Raw genomic sequence first — 19,056 nt, forward strand, 5'->3', positions numbered from 1 at the left:
CTTTCACCTTCCTGCTAATGTCCTTTCTCCCCTTTGTAACCTCAGACCCCACCTCTCTCTTTAGCTCATGTAAACTTCATGTTGCCTCATTGTCCTTGGAATTTCCATGTCTGAATGGATTCCCCTATATACACTATTAAATTTGATTTTCTCCTGTTAATCTGTCTCATGTCAATTTGATTCTCTAAGTCTAGCTAGAAGGACCTTGTAGAGCAGAGGAAGGTCTTCCTCCCCCCAACAATTCACAGTTTGTTTAGAAGATGGATAATAGGAGTATCTGGATGGCTCAGTTGGTAAAACATCCAACTCCTGATCTCAGCTCAAGTCCCATGTTGGGCTCTATGCTGTGCCTACGTAAAAAAAAAAATAAATAAAGAATATGGATAATAAAAATAAAAACAGTATTTATTGACCACTTACAATGTGCCAGGCATTATGCAAAATGGTTTATACAACAATAGTTCATAGGAAATCATCACAATCATTATCCTGTTTTCAACAATGAAAAAATTAGGACCTACAAAAGTTAAGTAAATATGCCTAGAAAATCCACCTAGGAAATACCAGACTCTGCTTCTGAAACCAGGTCACCTCCCTCCAGAGAACAGTGTTCTTACCTCTTCATGGAGGGAACGGGAACACAAAAATCATTTAAGACACTGCTAAAGAATTATGGTATTTGTCCCTTTTTTCTCTTACAAAGGAAAGTAGGGATTCTTAGAAACTTGGGTTTTTTTCTTGCCCCTGTGAATAATTGATAGAGCTATGATTTCAAGGGCCTGGACATAAACAAGATGAAGTTGGGTAATTTTAAGAATTAGAAAAACTAGAAGTTGGACATCCTGAGAGAGAACTACATGCAGGGCCGCGTGAGTACCTCCAGCAGCAGCGCAGCATCACGGGGCTGAAGAAGCAGAGAGAAGATGGATGCACCAGAATCCATGACCAGGACCATCTCTAGGTTTTCTGGCCTCTTGCAAACCTGCATATCTTGCAGGTCACAATGGGTAGGGAAAGAAGCTCCAGTGATGACTCGTATAGGACTTCCCATCCACCCTTAGAAAGAGGAGTCACTTTTAATCTGGTATGGAAAAATCAAGTCAAATGATGTTTCCAGCAGTGGCTGGTTGTGCCTCACATTTACACCTCCAACAGAAACAAGGGAAGGAAAAGAGAGAGGAAGGGACTGTGGTGCAGGCTGAGCGGGCAGCTACCTCATTTCCAGCACAGGCTTTGGGTCTGCTTCAGTCCTCATAAGCTCTCACCACTTCAGGGGGCAGATTCATCTCCAGAAATCTTAGAAATAGGAAAAACACTTCTTGAGAAAGCCAACTGGTAACTGAGGCAGAAAGCACTGGCCATGGAGGATGCTGAAGCAGTCATGAACTGAGAGGAATCAAAAAGAAAAAAAATATATATATATACACATGAAAAGAAAAATCCCATAGTTAGAGGAGGAGCCGTGACAGCTGTGATTAATTAAGAGACTCTATGATGCTGTGCCTCAAAGTTCCATGATTTAGTTTTTCGTACGATTAAAAAGAGACGCGGTCACCTCAGGAAAGGATGGTTGGTTGACTTGTATTACCCTCGTAAGAGATTTCCTAACACTTTCTTTTACCTGACAAATGTGCATAACTTTATGTCGTCCTAGAACTGTAGTTAAAAGCATGAGGTACTCAGAGAGGCAAATTTTCAGCCTTCAGGCTCCTGCTATTGTGTTTTAATTGGGAATGAAGTTCCACGGCTCTAGAAGCCCAATACTACGGAGTATTGATCCAATTGACCCAACATACAAAATTTGTGTCATGACTACAAGCTACCTGCTTCCCAGAAATCAGTTATTTTCCTGAGATTGTAGGAAATAGGATCCATGACCCCTAGGGGACAAATGACTCCCTTCCTGAACCAAGTTTCTGGCACTGTATGAGTCATGTGTAAAGATCATTGTTAAAGAACCTCATAAAGGGAAACCCCTGGAACCCTCTGAGGCTGACACAGTCTGTGGTACAACCACTTACACATCATTCATTTCTCTCCTTTTTCTGTGTTAGAAAAAGACCACTAGTTTAAATGTATTGGTTTTAATACTTACTAAAGTACATTTGCTACTTAATTGGAGGTGCTTTATTTCCTTTATTTCTTTTTACTCACTTAATATCATTCCATGCTGCTAATTTGCCATAATCAAAACTGTGTTCCATCGACTCCATGAAAGTGCTAAGGCACAGCTAGTTACAGGACCAGAGTCCAAAAGGATTAACATCTTGCATTAACACAATAAAAATTAAATTTTGTTGAACATAGAGTCCTGAATATAAACACAGAAAAAAGCTAACAAGTATTATAGTAAATAAAAACAGATGTTTTGTGGGATTGAAGTTTTAACCTCATGAATCTTTTCACTGAGAAAAGATGCTTGAAGGAGTCAACAAGCCAACATCACACCCCTGTGATGTGGCCAAAAATATTAATTTAGTCTTAAGCTACACTCATGGAAGTGGATGAGATGGCCTTCTCTCTATCCTGGTATGATCAGTTTTGGTAGGGTCAATACCCAGGATGGTGAGACTTGAATTCATGGTTTGCCAAAGACCCTGAATCTCTTGCCCCCATACTTTGTAAGACCTTAGCAGAGATACTATAGAGAAAATGTAGGCATCCAATGAGCGGTTGGGCACTAGTTACTTAGTGGATAAGAGCCCAAGCTCTGGAGTCAAACTTTCCAATAATTATATCTCTTACCCTCATGTGACTTTGAGCAAGGTACTCAGTGAACTTGTACCAGCTTGCTTCTGCTGCTTAACCAACCACTCCAAACAGAGTGCAATACAACACTAAGCATTTATTGCTCGCTCATGAGTCTGCAGTTTAGCTGGCAATAGGCAGATCTGGGCTAAGCTATGCAGGATTTGGCTTCAAATTGTTGGTTGGGTACAGGTCTGTTTTTCATGTCTCTCACTCTCCTAGAACCAGCCAGCCTCCTGCAGCATGCCCTTCTCTTGCTGATGGAAGGGGTGCAAGAGGGAAAACTCAGCCATGCACTTGCCACATCTATTACCATCCCATTGTCCAAAGGGAGTCATGTGGCCAAACTTAAGTCAAGGGTTGCAGAAGTACACTCCTATCCTCACGTGGCCATGGCAGAAGTGCGTTAATGTGTGACACACTGGAAAAAAATTTAACCTACCACAAAGCCATAGTTTTCTCATAGACAAAATAAGTTTACTGCACCTACCAGCTGTGGCGGGCAGACTAACGGCCGGACAAAAATGCTCCTGTCCTAATCCCCACAACCTGAGAATATAGTACCTTACATGGCAAAAGATCATTGCACTAAGGATTTTGAGACAGGAAGATTATCCTGGATTATCCAGGTAGGCCCAGTATAATCACAAAGGTCTTTAGAAGGGAAAGAAGATGGGGTGTTAGAAAAGGAGACATAGCAATGGAAGCAGAGGTCAGAGTGAGGTGGGACCAGGAGCCAAAGAATGTGGGCAGCCTCCAGGAGCTGGAAAATGCAAGGAATGAATTATTCCCTAAAGCCTCCAGGAGGAATACAGCCCTACGGAAAGCTTGACTTTAGTCCCATAACTCTTTCCAGACTTCTGACCTCCAGAACTAAAAAGTAATAGATTCGGGGCGCCTGGGTGGCACAGCGGTTAAGCGTCTGCCTTCGGCTCAGGGCGTGATCCTGGCGTTATGGGAATCGAGCCCCACATCAGGCTCCTCTGCTATGAGCCTGCTTCTTCCTCTCCCACTCCCCCTGCTTGTGTTCCCTCTCTCTGGCTGTCTCTATCTCTGTCAAATAAATAAATAAAATCTTTAAAAAAAAAAAGTAATAGATTCGTGTTGTAAGCCACCAAGTTCATGGCAATCTGTTTCAATAGGAATAGGACAGTAATATACTAGGTGAGTAATTATCATTGTTCAGTCTCCCCTAAATAAGGATACTGCAGGCTTTCTTCTTTCGTATAACCCCATAATTAATGTGGACGCCAAAGTCTTGCTCTTTATTTCTGAGGAAAGTTAGGAGTCCTGTGTCATTGAAAAGGGAAGTGTTCACTTGGAATAATTTGGAAGGAGCTCAGCAGAATCTTGAAACATGAGAGGGCATCACTTCTTCCAGATGTCTCTCAAGCAGTGTGCTGACAGCTGTCAAAAGAAGGCGCTCATGAGTCAGTCATGAGAGGACACGCAAAGACCTGGCTCTACATCAAAGGTCATGTGTAGTAAGCACAGCCGCTCTGCCTGCCTGGGCTGCTTCTGGGGTGCTCATGAGCAGGGCTATCCCATAGCTTGTCCAGGCTGACCCTGTTCTAATCCAGAAGCCCACCCCCTAATCTCTAGACCTGCCAGTTCCCCCTGAGGTCACAGCCCATCCAACTCTTCTTCCTTCCTAAAATGACCCTCATTCACTCTCCACCAGATTGGCACTCTCTCTCCCTCTTTGATCTCCACTGACTTGTTAGAACATAATTCCCCAGCGCCTTCTCTTCTGACAAAAACTATCTCTTGCAAATCAATAACCAGGCTTTCACTACTCTACCTATTTTGTGGAACTAGTCAAGCTTTCAGACTTTTCATATAATAAAGATCTTCAATTCCATACACTTAGTTACATAAAAGGTGCAAAAGACGGGCAACTTAATTCTTTATGGCCTGTTAGAGGAGTTCATCAAGAAGACATGACTGTCAGTTGACAGGTAATGAGAGGCTCCTCACTTTGTCCTCTGTCCTTGGAATGTATGCTCTGCCCACCCTTCCCACAGTGGGAGCTGTTTCAAGGATGCAGGCTTGAGAGAGTGAGGTGTTGCTGAGGTCATCTGGGTAGTATTTGTGACTGAAGCCAGTTAAGGCCTCTATTTAAACTTATAAAATTCTGGCAGGTATGGAGATCTACTCATCTTTCAGCTGCTCAAGACAAGCTTCATACGTAGGTTCCCTTGCTTATTAAACCTGCCATCTACCAGTCTGGAGTGGCCCACCTCTTTCCCTGGTCAACTCCTGCCCTCCATGTAAGGGAGCTGGTTTCAGATTTCACTGGGGAAGCTCCAGAGGTTGGGAACTAATGCTAATTTTGTTGTTTGGGAATCAGTACAATAAGGAATACTTCTACAATTTGTTCTATTAATTATGAAGGTAAGTTACATGAACATATGTGCATATATCTCTTTCTTCCTAACAAGATGTTCTAAGGCATAATTTGTCTGAAATTAGGTGAGATAATGAATTATTGCAAAAATAAAATTGAGCAACGAGATCCTATTACTTGAAAAGACTTGTGCACATGAACCAATGTCCCTCAACAAAAATTTCTTTTTTTTTTTTTTAAAGATTTTATTTATTTATTTGACAGAGATAGAGACAGCCAGCGAGAGAGGGAACACAAGCAGGGGGCGTGGGAGAGGAAGAAGCAGGCTCACAGCGGAGGAGCCTGATGTGGGGCTCGATCCCACAACGCTGGGATCACGCCCTGAGCCGAAGGCAGACGCTTAACCACTGTGCCACCCAGGTGCCCCCCTTAACAAAAATTTCTGCATGATATTTTAATCTGTCCGTGATTTCTAAAATTCCTTCAAGGCAATAGTGATTGAGGAATTGACACATTTGTATAGTGTGTCAACTTATAGACTATTAAATATTTGTATTGCTTTTATACAAAATTCTAAGTACTGGGCTTGAGAGAAAATATCAGAAACTCTGCTAGCATGAGTAGGGCCACCTAAAGGATATTTGTCTAGTCCTGCTATTATATTGCTTTTATAATGTTTGGAAACATCCGATGCTAATTTCATAATTATGCGGTAACCATTAGCTGCCAGTAAGAGTTCATTAAGCAGTTTCCAGGCATCTTGTGGAATCTGTGGTTTGCTCAGCATGTTGTTCTAAAGTCAGAACTCAGGTAAATTAATGGATTAAGCTTCAAGCTCCCACAAATTAAAATGTCATGATGATCCCATGTCCTGATGACACAAGTGCTCTGATGAATAGGGAAGAATGAGAATTATTCCAATGAGATATTCACTGAACTAACGAGAGAAAGTTGTAGTAAGATTTATGGAACTTGGACAAATATTCATGCTCAGAGTCACTGTTACTGACCTCTGGAGCCTTGTAGGATCAAGGTAAGAGTCATTAATTATGCAGATTACCCTTCAGTTCTTGGGCCCTGAGATGGAAACAAATTAGAAAGAAAATAAGAGAATTTGAAGAAAGGAATACAATAAAATGATGGTCTAATAAGGGAAAGCCTAAGTGGAGGAAAATATAAGCATTGGAGCAATGAAGAATGGGTAGCAGAGGCTATGTTAGACCAGTAAGAAAACAGAGAGGGAAAGGAAGAGAAAGTCAAGTTTTGTATCTGAATTCTCACAGAAATCACTTTACACAACCATTCACAATACACCACTGAATAGTTCATGAAGGCAGGAGTTGGATTTTATTCCTCACATTATCTAGCTTAGTGACGGCTCCAGAATAGATATGTAGTAAATGGTAATTAAAAGAATGATTGAATGAATATAGGAAATAACCTATAACAGAAAAAAATGTAATGGAGCAAACTACTAACACTTCACCATGCAAAATCTATTCCTATCTGTAGAGAGCAAAATGGAGTCTCTCACGTCAAGCAGTAACCTGTGTCAAGCAATGATGCAAGCAGGTAAGGTCCTGCAGCTGGGAGACATCGCAGGGACCAGTGTCAGCTGACCTCCCCAGAACTGATAGGGAGCAGAACCAGAGGAGGTCTGCAGGGACCCAAAACCGATTAAATCCGTCTGCCCACTTAAAAAAGGCAACTGCCGCTGAAGGCTCTGCCCGATTGATCTCCAAACAGAACTGAGATCCTTCCCTGCTTGAACATCAGAAGCAGTCAGTGCTGAGAGCTGACCCGGACCAGACCGAGGCCTTATCTCAACTGTGCGCCCACAGACTGACTTCATGTTTGGTTCATTCACTTCCTGCACCCCTTCTGTTATCTTGTTTATTTTGTGGCTTATCTTCTGTTTTGCTCTGTGTGCTGTGGAAGAGGCCAAGTTTAATCTCATGGTGAACTGTCATTGAGTCTGGCATCCTGAACCTGCTTTTTTAATTGTGATTTAACTTTGTTTTCTGATTGAATAAAGCTGACAAGGGTGGAAAGACACACGTCATGTGTGCACCTTCATAGTGTGATCATGACACTATTCAATATGGGAAATCTCCAAACCCAGAAGAGATAGAAAAGAAGAAAATAATCACCATGAAAGAGAATTTCACCTAATTCATTAAAGCAAAGAAAGAACATTTATTGAGGTCCTAAAGAGTTATCGGTGTCAAATGTTGTGGCCAAGAGTAGCATAGCGTTGGTATGTGGAAGGTGGTCCCTGTAACAGGACGCCAGCTCGTTTGAACAATTCCCTTGCTTTAAGCTTACACACTCCTTGCCTGCTAATCTCAGTTCATTGGTTGGAAGCAGAACTAACCTCCTTTCCTTGAGGTTTCACGGGCCTTGAGGAATAAAGGAACAGACTTTCCTGGAAGCTTAGTCCTGACCCCATTAAAAACAGCTGCCACTGAAGCCAGCCAGCCTGTTCAGGGTCAAGTTGACATGTGATTAACTGCCTGAGCACCAGCTTCTCCTGCACGCAGCCCCCATCATTCCCCAAGCCTTCCACTCGAAACACCCCCCACCGCCCCACCTTCGCCTAGACTGGGAAGATGGTCTTTGAGACATTAGTTCACCATCTTCCCAAGTTGAGGCTTCCTGAATAAAGCAACCTGTCACTTGTCTCTCGAGCATTGATATTCAAGAGGTGAGCAGCCGAAATGAGTTTAGAACCGGTTCTCTGTCCAGTAATAACAGGACCTTCAGGTCCATCAGTTTGCAATTCTTTAATTGTACATAAAAAATAGATCAGTGGTACCAGCCCATTTTTGGTGCTTCTTTTCCTGCTTCTTGGATAACAAGTCACCTAATTTCTTAATGTAGTTTCTTGCAACATCTGGAATTGTATCAAAAATCCTAGTGTCTTGCTACTTCCTGATAGCTAAAAGAGGCAATATTTTCATTAGTAAATGCTTATTTTGATAGAACATTACATAAGAATTTTTTCTGAATAAATGTGATATTGAATCCTACAACAATGTTTCATACACAGAGAAGATGCTCAAATTATTAAGAATTATCATTTATTAATTATTAATTAAAATTAAAATTAGTATTATTAATAATAATTAATAATGATACTACCTCATAAAGTTGCCATGAGAAATAAATATGTCAATGCACATAAATAATAAGAACAGTGCATTCTGTACTTGATCAATATTTAGTGTTACTGTTGCTGTTTTCCAGCATGATCCAAACAAACCACTGGGATCAAGGAGCATTCAAGAGTATCAACTTGTTTTCACTGGAATGTTATTCTATTGCCAAAGCTAGATAAAGTGAACCAGAGATGAATAGTAATAAGTACAGCCAGGAATTTCTGTTAATCATCCATCCCAAAGTTAGTGAACAACGCTGAGCAGGGGTCTTCCTTGAGCTAACCCATCACCCCCTTCCAGGGTCAACCCTTGCAATCTCAAAATAATTTAATCAAATGGTATTATAGAGATGATAAGTTTCGCTAAATTTTAAAAATCCAATTTAAAACTGAGTAGAAGCTATTTAACTCTGCAGAGAAACCTTCCCTAGGTGAAGATTTGAACATTCAATAAACAATAGATCTTAAAATCTGCTAACCAAATACAGAAGTTTCAAAAGACTAAATCATAACGTATTTATCATAGGTAACAATGTGATGATTGATTTAGTCTTATCAATCTTCAAATTTGTAATTATAACGTTTCAAAAGGTAAGGTTGAGTGTTCTCGTATATAGCATTGTACTTTTATTTTTTTTTACTTTTTATTTTTTTAAAGATTTTATTTATTTATTCGACAAAGATAGAGACAGCCAGCGAGAGAGGGAACACAAGCAGGGGGAGTGGGAGAGGAAGAAGCAGGCTCACAGCAGAGGAGCCTGATGTGGGGCTCGATCCCATAACGCCGGGATCACGACCTGAGCCGAAGGCAGACGCTTAACCGCTGTGCCACCCAGGCGCCCCTGGCATTGTACTTTTAAAAACTAACAAAGCCTAAACGGTAAAAGGCAGAGTTCTCATGTTACTAGCTTTGGGCCAGACGCTTGATTTCTCTGACACTCAGTTATCTACAAACAGGCATTATAATAGTCATTTTCCTGCTTATTTCATAAAATCTTTGGTACAATCAAGTAAAATAATGTATGTGAAAACCTTTGCAAAATGCAAATTGTTCTGCAAATGTATGATTATTTTTATTTTCCTTATCTTGAAATGTTAAAGTGCTCATAAATATAAGCACAATAATCACAGATGTTCATGTAAATACAAAGATGAAAGTTATATGTTTGAGTTTTTACAACAGAGCCAGCAAGTTATAGTATGTGGTATCTATTTTTCTTGAATCTGGTAGTTTTAAATTTGTAAAAAGAGGGAATTTAAATTATAGAAATTACAGAAAAATATTCTAACCGAGTATACAACAGATTATACAAGTTCGAAGATATGGTCAAGACAAGATTACTGATTCTTAAATACCATCTGAAATTTAATCCCAGAAGAAAATATTAGAAAAAACAAATGACCTTAATTATCTGCATCGCTGAACCAGCCCAAGAAACACTGGAAATATGTTGCTACTAAGATCAAGGTGTATCTCAAATCTAATCATGCACTGAGTGGATGAGACCTCTGAGCTATATAGTGGCTTTGTAATTTGTCTTCCATGAAGTAACTAATTTTAAAAAATAAATAAAATATAATTTTTTCTAAAATTTTCCAGTTATTAGCAGTAAAATCCATTATCTAGGTAGGATTATCCTTAGAGCAGAATATCTTAAAAAGAACTAAAACAGAACACCTACATCAGACTATACTGGTAATTTCAGGAACCATTTCTAAACCAACTAATTGATAAATTAGGATAGCAGCAGGAAACAAGTCTGTCAGGATATCTTTATTTATCTTTGGCTCAGGAAAGACCTTCCTGGTGATCTAACATGATCAGAAGAACAAATAACCAATCAATACATAACTTCTTTGTTTTCCCCCTTAAATACTGAAGACATAAAGGACATTAAATATTTGTATTAACTCTAGAGAACTGGATGGATTTCCCTTTTACACGCGAGGTCAGTGACCCTCAAACTTTAGTGTATGCACAAACAACTGAAACAGCAGCTAATAAATGCATATTTCCAGGCCACAACCAGATTCCAAGTTTTCAGATTTCCAAACTGGCCTCTCTTGAGCGTTATACTCTCGTCGTTTCTGAGAAAAATGGATAAGCCAAGCACCTGTATCTGAAGACCCATAATCTAGACCCGTTAGAGGCCTTGAGTGATTCACAAATGAAACAATGGACCATCCTCTACAAGGCCCACCTAAGCATCCATGTGAATTTTCTCTTTTTACTTCCTGGTCCGTTCCTACCCACAAAAACCTTAATTAATATTGCACATCCTCAATCACCCAGAATTCTATAGGGTAAACTAATTAACAAGAGAAATGGGAATGTGTTCTAACATCCCTTTTATAGATAACTTTCTAAATAAACACTGCTAAGAGGGACACCTGGGTGTCTCAGTTGGTTAAGCATCTGTCTTCTGTTCAGTCATGATTCCAGGGTCCTGGGATTGAGTCCCTCATTGGATTCCTTGCTCGGCGGGGAGCCTGCTTCTCCCTCTGCCAGATGCTCCCCCTGCTTGTGCTCTCTCTCTTTTTGACAAATACATAAATAAAATCTTTAAATAAAATAAGTACTGCTAAAGAAGTATAAATGTTTGAGGCAAATAATTTCAACTACTCTCGCCATAGTTGAAATTTTTGCAAGGTACATGCCAATATTCCATGAGACAGGAATAACAGAATGGGAAACTAACAGAGAAGAAGCCAAGTGATATACAAATTCTTTGGAAGCTTTTATTTACATTGAGGATTTCCTCTCCAGTTTCAAGTTAAGTGCTTTAAGATTTTATAACTTAAAACAGGAAGAAATACCTGTTTCTTCAATTACAGTTCCTTGCTTCAATAAGATTGTGCATTGAAAACTTAATCAAATATCTAAGATACCACTCTCATTTTTTCCTCCCTGAGAGAAATTGCTACATTATAGTTGCATCCACTTAAGTTTTCTGATTACTTTCCAAGGGATATAGAAAATATACAGCAATCCAGGGAAGAGTCACATCTGGTCCCATAACCATAGGAGTAACTGAATGGGAACTTCTGTTTTTAGTCCCTGGGGCTTCTCTGCTACTGCATTGCAGGAAATCTACTCGGTCACCCTAAGGCACATGCCTAAGATATTTGTCACTCCTTATGACATACCTATCCTTTAGCAAGCAGCAAACATCCAAGTTAGCTCTCTATATAATGCTGTGTAGGTGTATTGCGCCACTCCGAGGGGCACTGTTTAAACAATGATGTGAATGGAGCCCCCTAAAATACTGCATCTGGCAGCCCCCATCCAAAGTAGGAGCTCCTTCAACTTATGTTTTGTCCTGGAGAAATCAGAGAACATTCCATTACGATGATGGTGATGATGATGATGAAACTAATGATGATGGTCAAAATTAGTGAATACCTACAATATGCTGATTACTTTGCCCACATTATAAAGAAAGAAGGACAAGCTAGAAAAAAAATGATTAAATATCAGACTTTGAGGGGCTTCTGTTAGTAACCACTATTGTTTTCATAAAGCAAAGGGCAATTGGAGTAGGGGTAAATTATTAGGAAATGATAGTTTTATTAGATTTTTTCTCAAGAAAAAGAGTGATGGAATTATGCATAGAAAAATACACAAGTAGGGGCAACTGAGTGGGCTCAGTTGGTTAAGCGTCTGCCTTCCACTCAGGTCATGATCTCGGAGTCCTGGGATCGAGCCCCATGTCGGGCTCCCTGCTCAGTGGGGAGTCTGCTTCTCCCTCTCTCTCACCCTCTGCCTCTCCCCCTGCTTGTGTTCACTCTCTCTCTCTCTCAAATAAATAAATAAAATCTTAAAAAAAAAAGAAAAATATACAAGTAAACTATTGTAAACTAATCTAGTACTAACATTTGATTTTGGAATTTCCTTTATTTCTTATGGGTGAATTTCTAGCTCTACTAGGACAAAGCCATTTGGAGGAAAAGTTTTTCTCTTGTAGCATTTGAAGATTTAAGGTAGTTATGCATAAATTATAATTTTGGGGGAGATTTGAACAAATTCACATCAAAGTACTAAAACTGGTGCAGCAGTTTCTTAAAACCCTCCAGATCATAAAGCAATTCAAATCACGATTCAACTAAGAGCTAAATTAATCACAATAAATGCAAACATTTTTTAAACTTAATTATTATAGAGTCTTGGTCTACACCTTGGCAATAATTTCTGCAGTGGGTGAAACAGAGAGGCTACCAAGATGATCTCAACCTAACAGTCATATCTCTAGAAATCTATACAAGATTTTTTCCAACCTAGTCAAACATAGTCATCAGTTTCTAATTTTTGATTCCCCACCCCCACCCTTAATCAGTGAAATCTTTCATGGGTAAATTCTATATATGAAAAGAACCTTTGATCTTAACTGTTTTTACCCTTTAATTTCTTTTTTAAAAATCTTTGTGATGAGATCTTTCCAAATACTTCTTTCAAAATGAAAAATAATCAGATACCTTTGGTTAAAATCCTTTCTCCCTACTACTACTGTGTCCTTATATAACGCAGAGGCACTGAAAAATTCATCAAGGAGAGTTTATTTAAATATTGAGAATAACATAAAATGGTATTACAATGAAAAATATTGGCTTGCTACCTTAATGATAGTGATTATGAATTCTATTCCTGAAATAACGATGCCTGTTTTTAACAGAAAATCATTTTACCAATGCTTCCGGGCAATTTCAAAAATTTGTCTAAACATTAAATCATTGCCAAAGGCCCCAGGACCTGAAAAATACATTCCTACATTACGGTGCAGAGTCTATCACATTTTAAAGGCTAATGTTTTTACTATAAAATCTGGATCTCAGTCTATATATATATAGTGGAATTGTTATATTTATAGAGGAATAGTTCTAGAGCAATAACTTCTTCAAGTGCCACTCTGGAGTTCTCATGGGCAAATGAATGGAGACATGCACCTTGGGTAAAACCTGCAACCTCCAGAGCAGTGAGAGAAAGTCCAAGTTCACCCTAAGCTTCACACCATTCCAACTGAATCCAGTGCTGCTGAATGCGGCACTCCATCTTCTCCGGTTTAAAATCTATATAAGAGATGATAAATGGGAATCTAGTATCTCAAGGATGATAAACCAGAAATTAACTTCCAAATTGTGCTCAGATGCTTTGAACACTATAGTCTGTCTTTTTTTTCTTGGCTAAGAAATAGATACCTTGTTTTAATCACTGCACACTGGAAGAAAAGACCACTCAAATGTTAGAAATTTGGCTTTGAGAATCCATCTAATTTGCTAAGCATAATGACCCTATTTTTGATCGATGGCTGTGGAGACAATATCTTAGATGGGGGAGTGACTCATGGAGTATGTAGGAGTCATGAATAAGAGAGTCTTGCTTTCAACTGGAGGGCAGAGAGGTATTGAGAGGGTGAGTTCGGAACAAAGCCCAAGGGGAGCAAAGTGCATTCACTTACCTGCAGTAATTTGGTCAAATTGTTAAATAGAGCTTGGCCGGCACTCACTTTGTACTTGACGCCTCTGACTGTGCCATTTTTGCTTAAAATGTTGACTCTTCTTGTACCAAAACCCTTCTCACTAGCAGCCCTTGCTAACACCAGCAAGTTATCCTGGTCGTTCTCATACTCGTCACCTTCCGATCCTATGTGGCCATTCTGCTGTCCATCAGACTCACTCAGTCCATCTATCCCACAGATGCTGGCACATTCAGAATCCAGAGAGCCTGACGGTTGCCCATCTTCATACACCTCCTTCAGAACCCTCCCGCTGTGAGATGACGCAATCCGAAACCGGACTTTCCGTGGCCTGCCATTTTCTGGCTTTATGTCCCTTTTTAGCATGATCACTTCCACCCGCATAAACAGTTCACATAATTCTGGATCCCTTGTTATTGCAAGAGTCCATTTACCACATAGCAATGTCAGAGCTTTATTCTCCCGACAGCAGCACTCATACGAAACTAACATTGAAAGGAAAGAAGATGCCTAAGAACTTACAGTGCATCTCTGCTATTAATAATGAATGTGTGTGTGTGTGCTATGGTTACCTTTAAACTAAAACCTGCAAATGATCCCAGCCTTTAAATATTTAAAAGCCATGGTGGACTCCTTAACAGGACAAGTGCAAGTAAGTGGCAGACAATGAAACAAAAAATAAGTATGGCGTAAGGAAATGAAAGACTTGAATTTTGAAGCCAGCGATGATCGTTGAAAAGGATCTTAGCAGAAAAGTATCTCTACAATTCACTGTTCAGGGTGGAGGCCAGAGACCTAATGTGGAATCTAATGTGTAGGACGGGACAAGTCTTCGTACTCCCATAGTCCTTATATCTTCTGTCCTCCACTGTCAGCAGGGGATCTTTAAAAAGGGCAGCAGACTACAGGCCAACCTAGAGCTTTTAACACTAGTTCTCTAATCATCTATTAGACTTCATCAGCATTGTATAAGCTGCATTTTCAATCTACATCTTCATGCACAAGTGGTTTTGCTAAAGAATAACTTTTTAACAAGCTATGAAAAAAGAGAACATTTGCCTTGTTACTTTCCCACTTCTGCTAGCAGGAAACATTCTCTTGGACAGAGGGAAGGTTTTGGAAGGAAGTTTAATGGAACAATGAGGGAAGAATGGAAAATCCCCCAAGCCAGCCAGATCAGGCAAAGCAGTCCACGTGATCTGTATTAATAAATATTATATCCAAATCACCCATGCATAGAGAAGGGACCTCCTAACACTGTGCTCAGTGGATTTGCTGACACTTTGACGGGTGACTGAACAATCTCTTAAGATACAAGGCCATCTTAAAACATACTAGGAGAAGGATCCACAGCTGGCCCTCCCTCATACTGCACTTCAAGGTTTTTTAATGTTTATAGTTTTATCTGATATAAACTTAATTTACATTTATTTTAGAAAATTCAGACAATAATAGCACAGCATTGAAAAAAAAGTCATGCAAAAAAGGAAAAGTCACGAATAACCTCACTAGAGATGTTAATAATGTTGTGAAATATCTTCCCATCTGTATGAAGACGAGATGCTCTGAGGATCACAAAACCACACTGCCCAGCCCCTTGCAGTTTAAGGGGAGAAGGAACACATGCCTAGCTTCTGCTGGTGGGATGTGAGCAAAAGCATCATTTGTGGACCAAGGCAGTTAAGAGAGAGAGTCCCCTGTCCATGCCCTTTCTCTTCCTCCCCCATCTGCTAGCTGGATGACCCCAGCAATCTTGAAACCATTTACTGAGCTTGTCAGAGTCACAAATTCACAACTGCAACCACCTTGCACTGAACTATGTTATAAGCAAGAAAAAGCCTTTATTGTGTTAAGCAATGGAGGGTTGTTTGTCAGTGCTCTCATATACAAAATCATACCGTATTTAACATCTTGCTTTTTCCATTCGCCATTAGATAGCAAGTCATTTCTTATATCCTTACTTCTAAAAACATGAATTTAATGTGTGTATTAAAAGTCCTTCCAATAGTTGTACCATATTTTATTTCTGTTTCTGGAACGCTACATGTTTAAATTATTTAAAATATTTAGTAAAATAATGCTTCACTCAATGTTCTTGTTCGAAAATCAGTGTACATATATCTAAATAGTTCTTAGTGTCAATTCTTTTGGGTAAAATTGATGAGGTAAGAATTTTTTTAATATCAAGCTTTTGACATAAATTGCCAATTACAGACAAGAAAAGTTATATAATTTCCACTTCTCCTAGCATATGAGTTCCCATTTTACTGCACTCTCACCAATGCCAACAGTGCATATTACCAATTTTCAATAATGTTTATTTTGTCAAGTTCAAAAGCAGTATTTCAGTGATGCTATAATTTCCCAACTTTGAACCTTGTTGATGACTTTCTTCTGAATATTTTCTTCATATAGAACACTCACTGAAGAAAAAGATGGGAGAAAAATAGAAATCTCTGCCTCATGGCTAACTGAATTAGAATCAAATATTAGAGAATTCTATATAATGCCCAAAAAAGAAGCAGGGAGAGATGAAGGGAAGAAGGAAGAGAGAGACAAAGAGTTAGCACTATATCAACTATCTCTATGTGACAATATAAAGAGGCTCTAACTTGGCAAGGAAAAAGAGTACATAATCAAAGTACATAATGAGAACATAAGTGAGAAAATATTTATTGGGGAAGAAGAGACAAAATAATTCAGTTTTATACCCAAATGTCCGAATCTTTAAAGAACACCATAGTGAGTGGGGAGGTCATGAATATTAGCCTAATTAAGAAAAAAAAGTCAAAATTCTGTACTTGTCCCCATTATTTTTTGTCCTGACCTCCCTATGTAATCTGCCTTAGTTCCCTTTATCTAGATGTTTGGGTTGGACAGAGTGCTATAGCATAAGCAGAATCTTGAAGTCAAGAAGCCTAGGCTCAAATTCCAGCAGACCTCAATGCGAATGCTCTTTCCACCACCCAAATCTTCAATTTTCCCATCAGTAGAATGGAGGTAACAATATCTACCTTAGTGAGTTGTGTTTGCAAAGTATCTGGAATATATTGCTCAATGTGTTTGTGATGGTGTATATGTACATACTATGTGTCCTCTGAATGGAAACAACTAATTATAGCCTGCATAAGGCAAGACAATGGTTATATAAGATTACAGTTGATAAATATACTCGAAGGATAGAAAAAATTCAATAGAATGATTAAAAAGTTTATGATATTTTAAATATATATGTTAAAATATATAGTGTGTATACGCATATGTACCTATATCCATGCGTATGTATGCATATCTAATATTTATATACTATTTTAAAATAATGAGACTAGTTAAGAGTCATCTCTCTTTCAAGGATGAACTGAAAGTCCAGTAAACTGGAAACCAGCCTGCCACAAGCATAAGGAGGTATTTGCTAGCGTGAGAATACATTTTGATCATTGTGATTCACGTACTTATCTTCAGCTAATATAAAAATCAAGCTGCTCTTTTCAGCAGATAACTTTGCAATCATTCTTTCATTCAGGCAATGAGTATTCCGTAAGTAGCTACTGAATGCCACCCAAGGATAAGACACAGCTAGACATTATGGTAAATATAAAGATATGTAAAATTATGCCCATGCCTTCCATTGGTAACGTTGCTTAAACAAAATAGCTAGAGTGCAATGCAGTGTATTTTAAGCTAATATATAATCCCATTTTCTTGAAATAACCAAATTAACAGTCTTCTCCAATAGAAGACATCAGCACTATTCTCAATACTTTCCACTCTCATTCTGCTTACAATTTGTGCCCAGCTGCTTGATGTTAACATACCAACTTCTAACTACCCCATTTGCTACCTTTTTCCAGTATCAGTTCACTCTTCCCTAAATATTACTCACTTTGCCAGGTTAGCAGCCTCCCTTCAGAAAGAAGTTCCTTCTTCTCTTCCTTAAGATGTACCCTTTCAATCATTTATTCATTTAACTATATTTATCAAGCACCTGAAAAATACCAGAGAGTTGCTGGATCTATACAGGTGAACACAACAGGCATGTTCCTGCCTTTAGAAGTAGATAACATACAATAAACAAAAAAAGTATAATAGAAATTATAATAAGCATTACTAAGAATAAGAAGTGGCTATAACAAGAAATGATAAAAGAAGGGAGCCTACTTCAGGCTAAATCATTTCAGTCAGCCTCTCTGAAAAGAAGACATTAAACAAGAGTTTACCAAAATTAGAAGAGATTGATCATGTAAAGGTTTGAGGTGGGCAGGAGCAGCTGGAGATAGTTTCTCAGTTGTGGTGACATGTGTAAAGGTCCTGAGGCCAAAAATCAGCAGGTATGTTCAAAGAACTAAAAAAAGGCAGAGTGGCTGAAAACAACTATGACTCCTATTCTATAAAGCCCTTCTAAAAAGGGCCAACTAACCAACTAACCTAACTAACGAGACCTTTCCTTCTCAACCTAATTCCTTAGTTTATGCAACCCCCTCAAAACATGAAACAAAAACCATATTACCACTATAGAAACATTTCAAATACTCATAAATTTAACACCAATGGGCATCTGTTTATTAAGAATAGTAAATTATAAATTCTAGAAGCTAAATAGAGGGCAGAATGTTGCATTAACCAAACTAGAACTACTTTGGAAAATATATTAATGATCAATTCAAAGAAAAAAAACTTCTTTGCTCAATTCCCAGTAGAAATGATAACCCAGCAGCTAGACCTAGGCCTGGGTATTTCTTGTTGGTGTCAGTTTTTTAATCGGAATATCTAATTATTTCCTTATTTGTAGAGAAAGCAGGACATCAAAATTTAATTATTCTTTTACTCATCCTATCTCCAAATATTGCCTCATATACTATTCTGTGTCTGATTACCATTGCATGGTAACTTTAACCATATTCCTGGCTTTTGGAGCTTAATTTTTAAAAATCCCTTGAATCATAGTAAATATATATAACATGTCTCCATTTGCCGCTATTTTATAACTATCACATTCACTACTTTGTTTTTTGGTATTGAAAACAATAAAACTTGGTCATTGAAAGTGAAGCAGAAACTCTGCCAGTCATTAACAAAGTAATTGTCTTTTCTCCAGCAACACTTGTCAACAGAGAAGCAATAAACCATGACTCACTCCCCAAGTGCTGTTCTCAGAACTCCTGTTTGGATGGAGAGAACCTATCGATTTTTATTTTCTAACTATGCTGGTGACTGGAGGGGAAAAGAGATGCACTAACCATCAGTGAAATAGGGAAAATAAACTGTCCCTGAGCCTTTTTAGCATATAGAATATTGAACCCTTCTTAACCAACGTGACATTACAAATCAAAATT

General features: G+C 38.7%; 1 protein-coding gene across 3 annotated transcripts in view; it reads right to left on the reverse strand.

Moving 5' to 3' along the window:
• The window catches only part of GRXCR1 (glutaredoxin and cysteine rich domain containing 1), a 315,893-nt gene that overhangs the window by 114,521 nt on the left and 182,316 nt on the right, over nucleotides 1-19,056 (reverse strand). The window contains exon 1 of one of the 3 annotated variants that reach the window (XM_002921441.4): nucleotides 13,706-15,121. The exons of 1 other annotated variant lie outside the window; for it this stretch is intronic. In XM_002921441.4, the coding sequence (XP_002921487.3) occupies nucleotides 13,706-14,215 (510 nt within the window). In that variant the 5' untranslated portion in view covers nucleotides 14,216-15,121. Of the gene's footprint in view, nucleotides 1-728; nucleotides 1,387-13,705; nucleotides 15,122-19,056 lie in introns of those variants that run through there. One more of the 3 variants, XR_002143152.2, reaches the window with a different exon arrangement.

The sequence above is a fragment of the Ailuropoda melanoleuca genome, chromosome 11 (assembly GCF_002007445.2).
Source record: "Ailuropoda melanoleuca isolate Jingjing chromosome 11, ASM200744v2, whole genome shotgun sequence".
NCBI classification, from domain to species: Eukaryota; Metazoa; Chordata; class Mammalia; order Carnivora; family Ursidae; genus Ailuropoda; species Ailuropoda melanoleuca.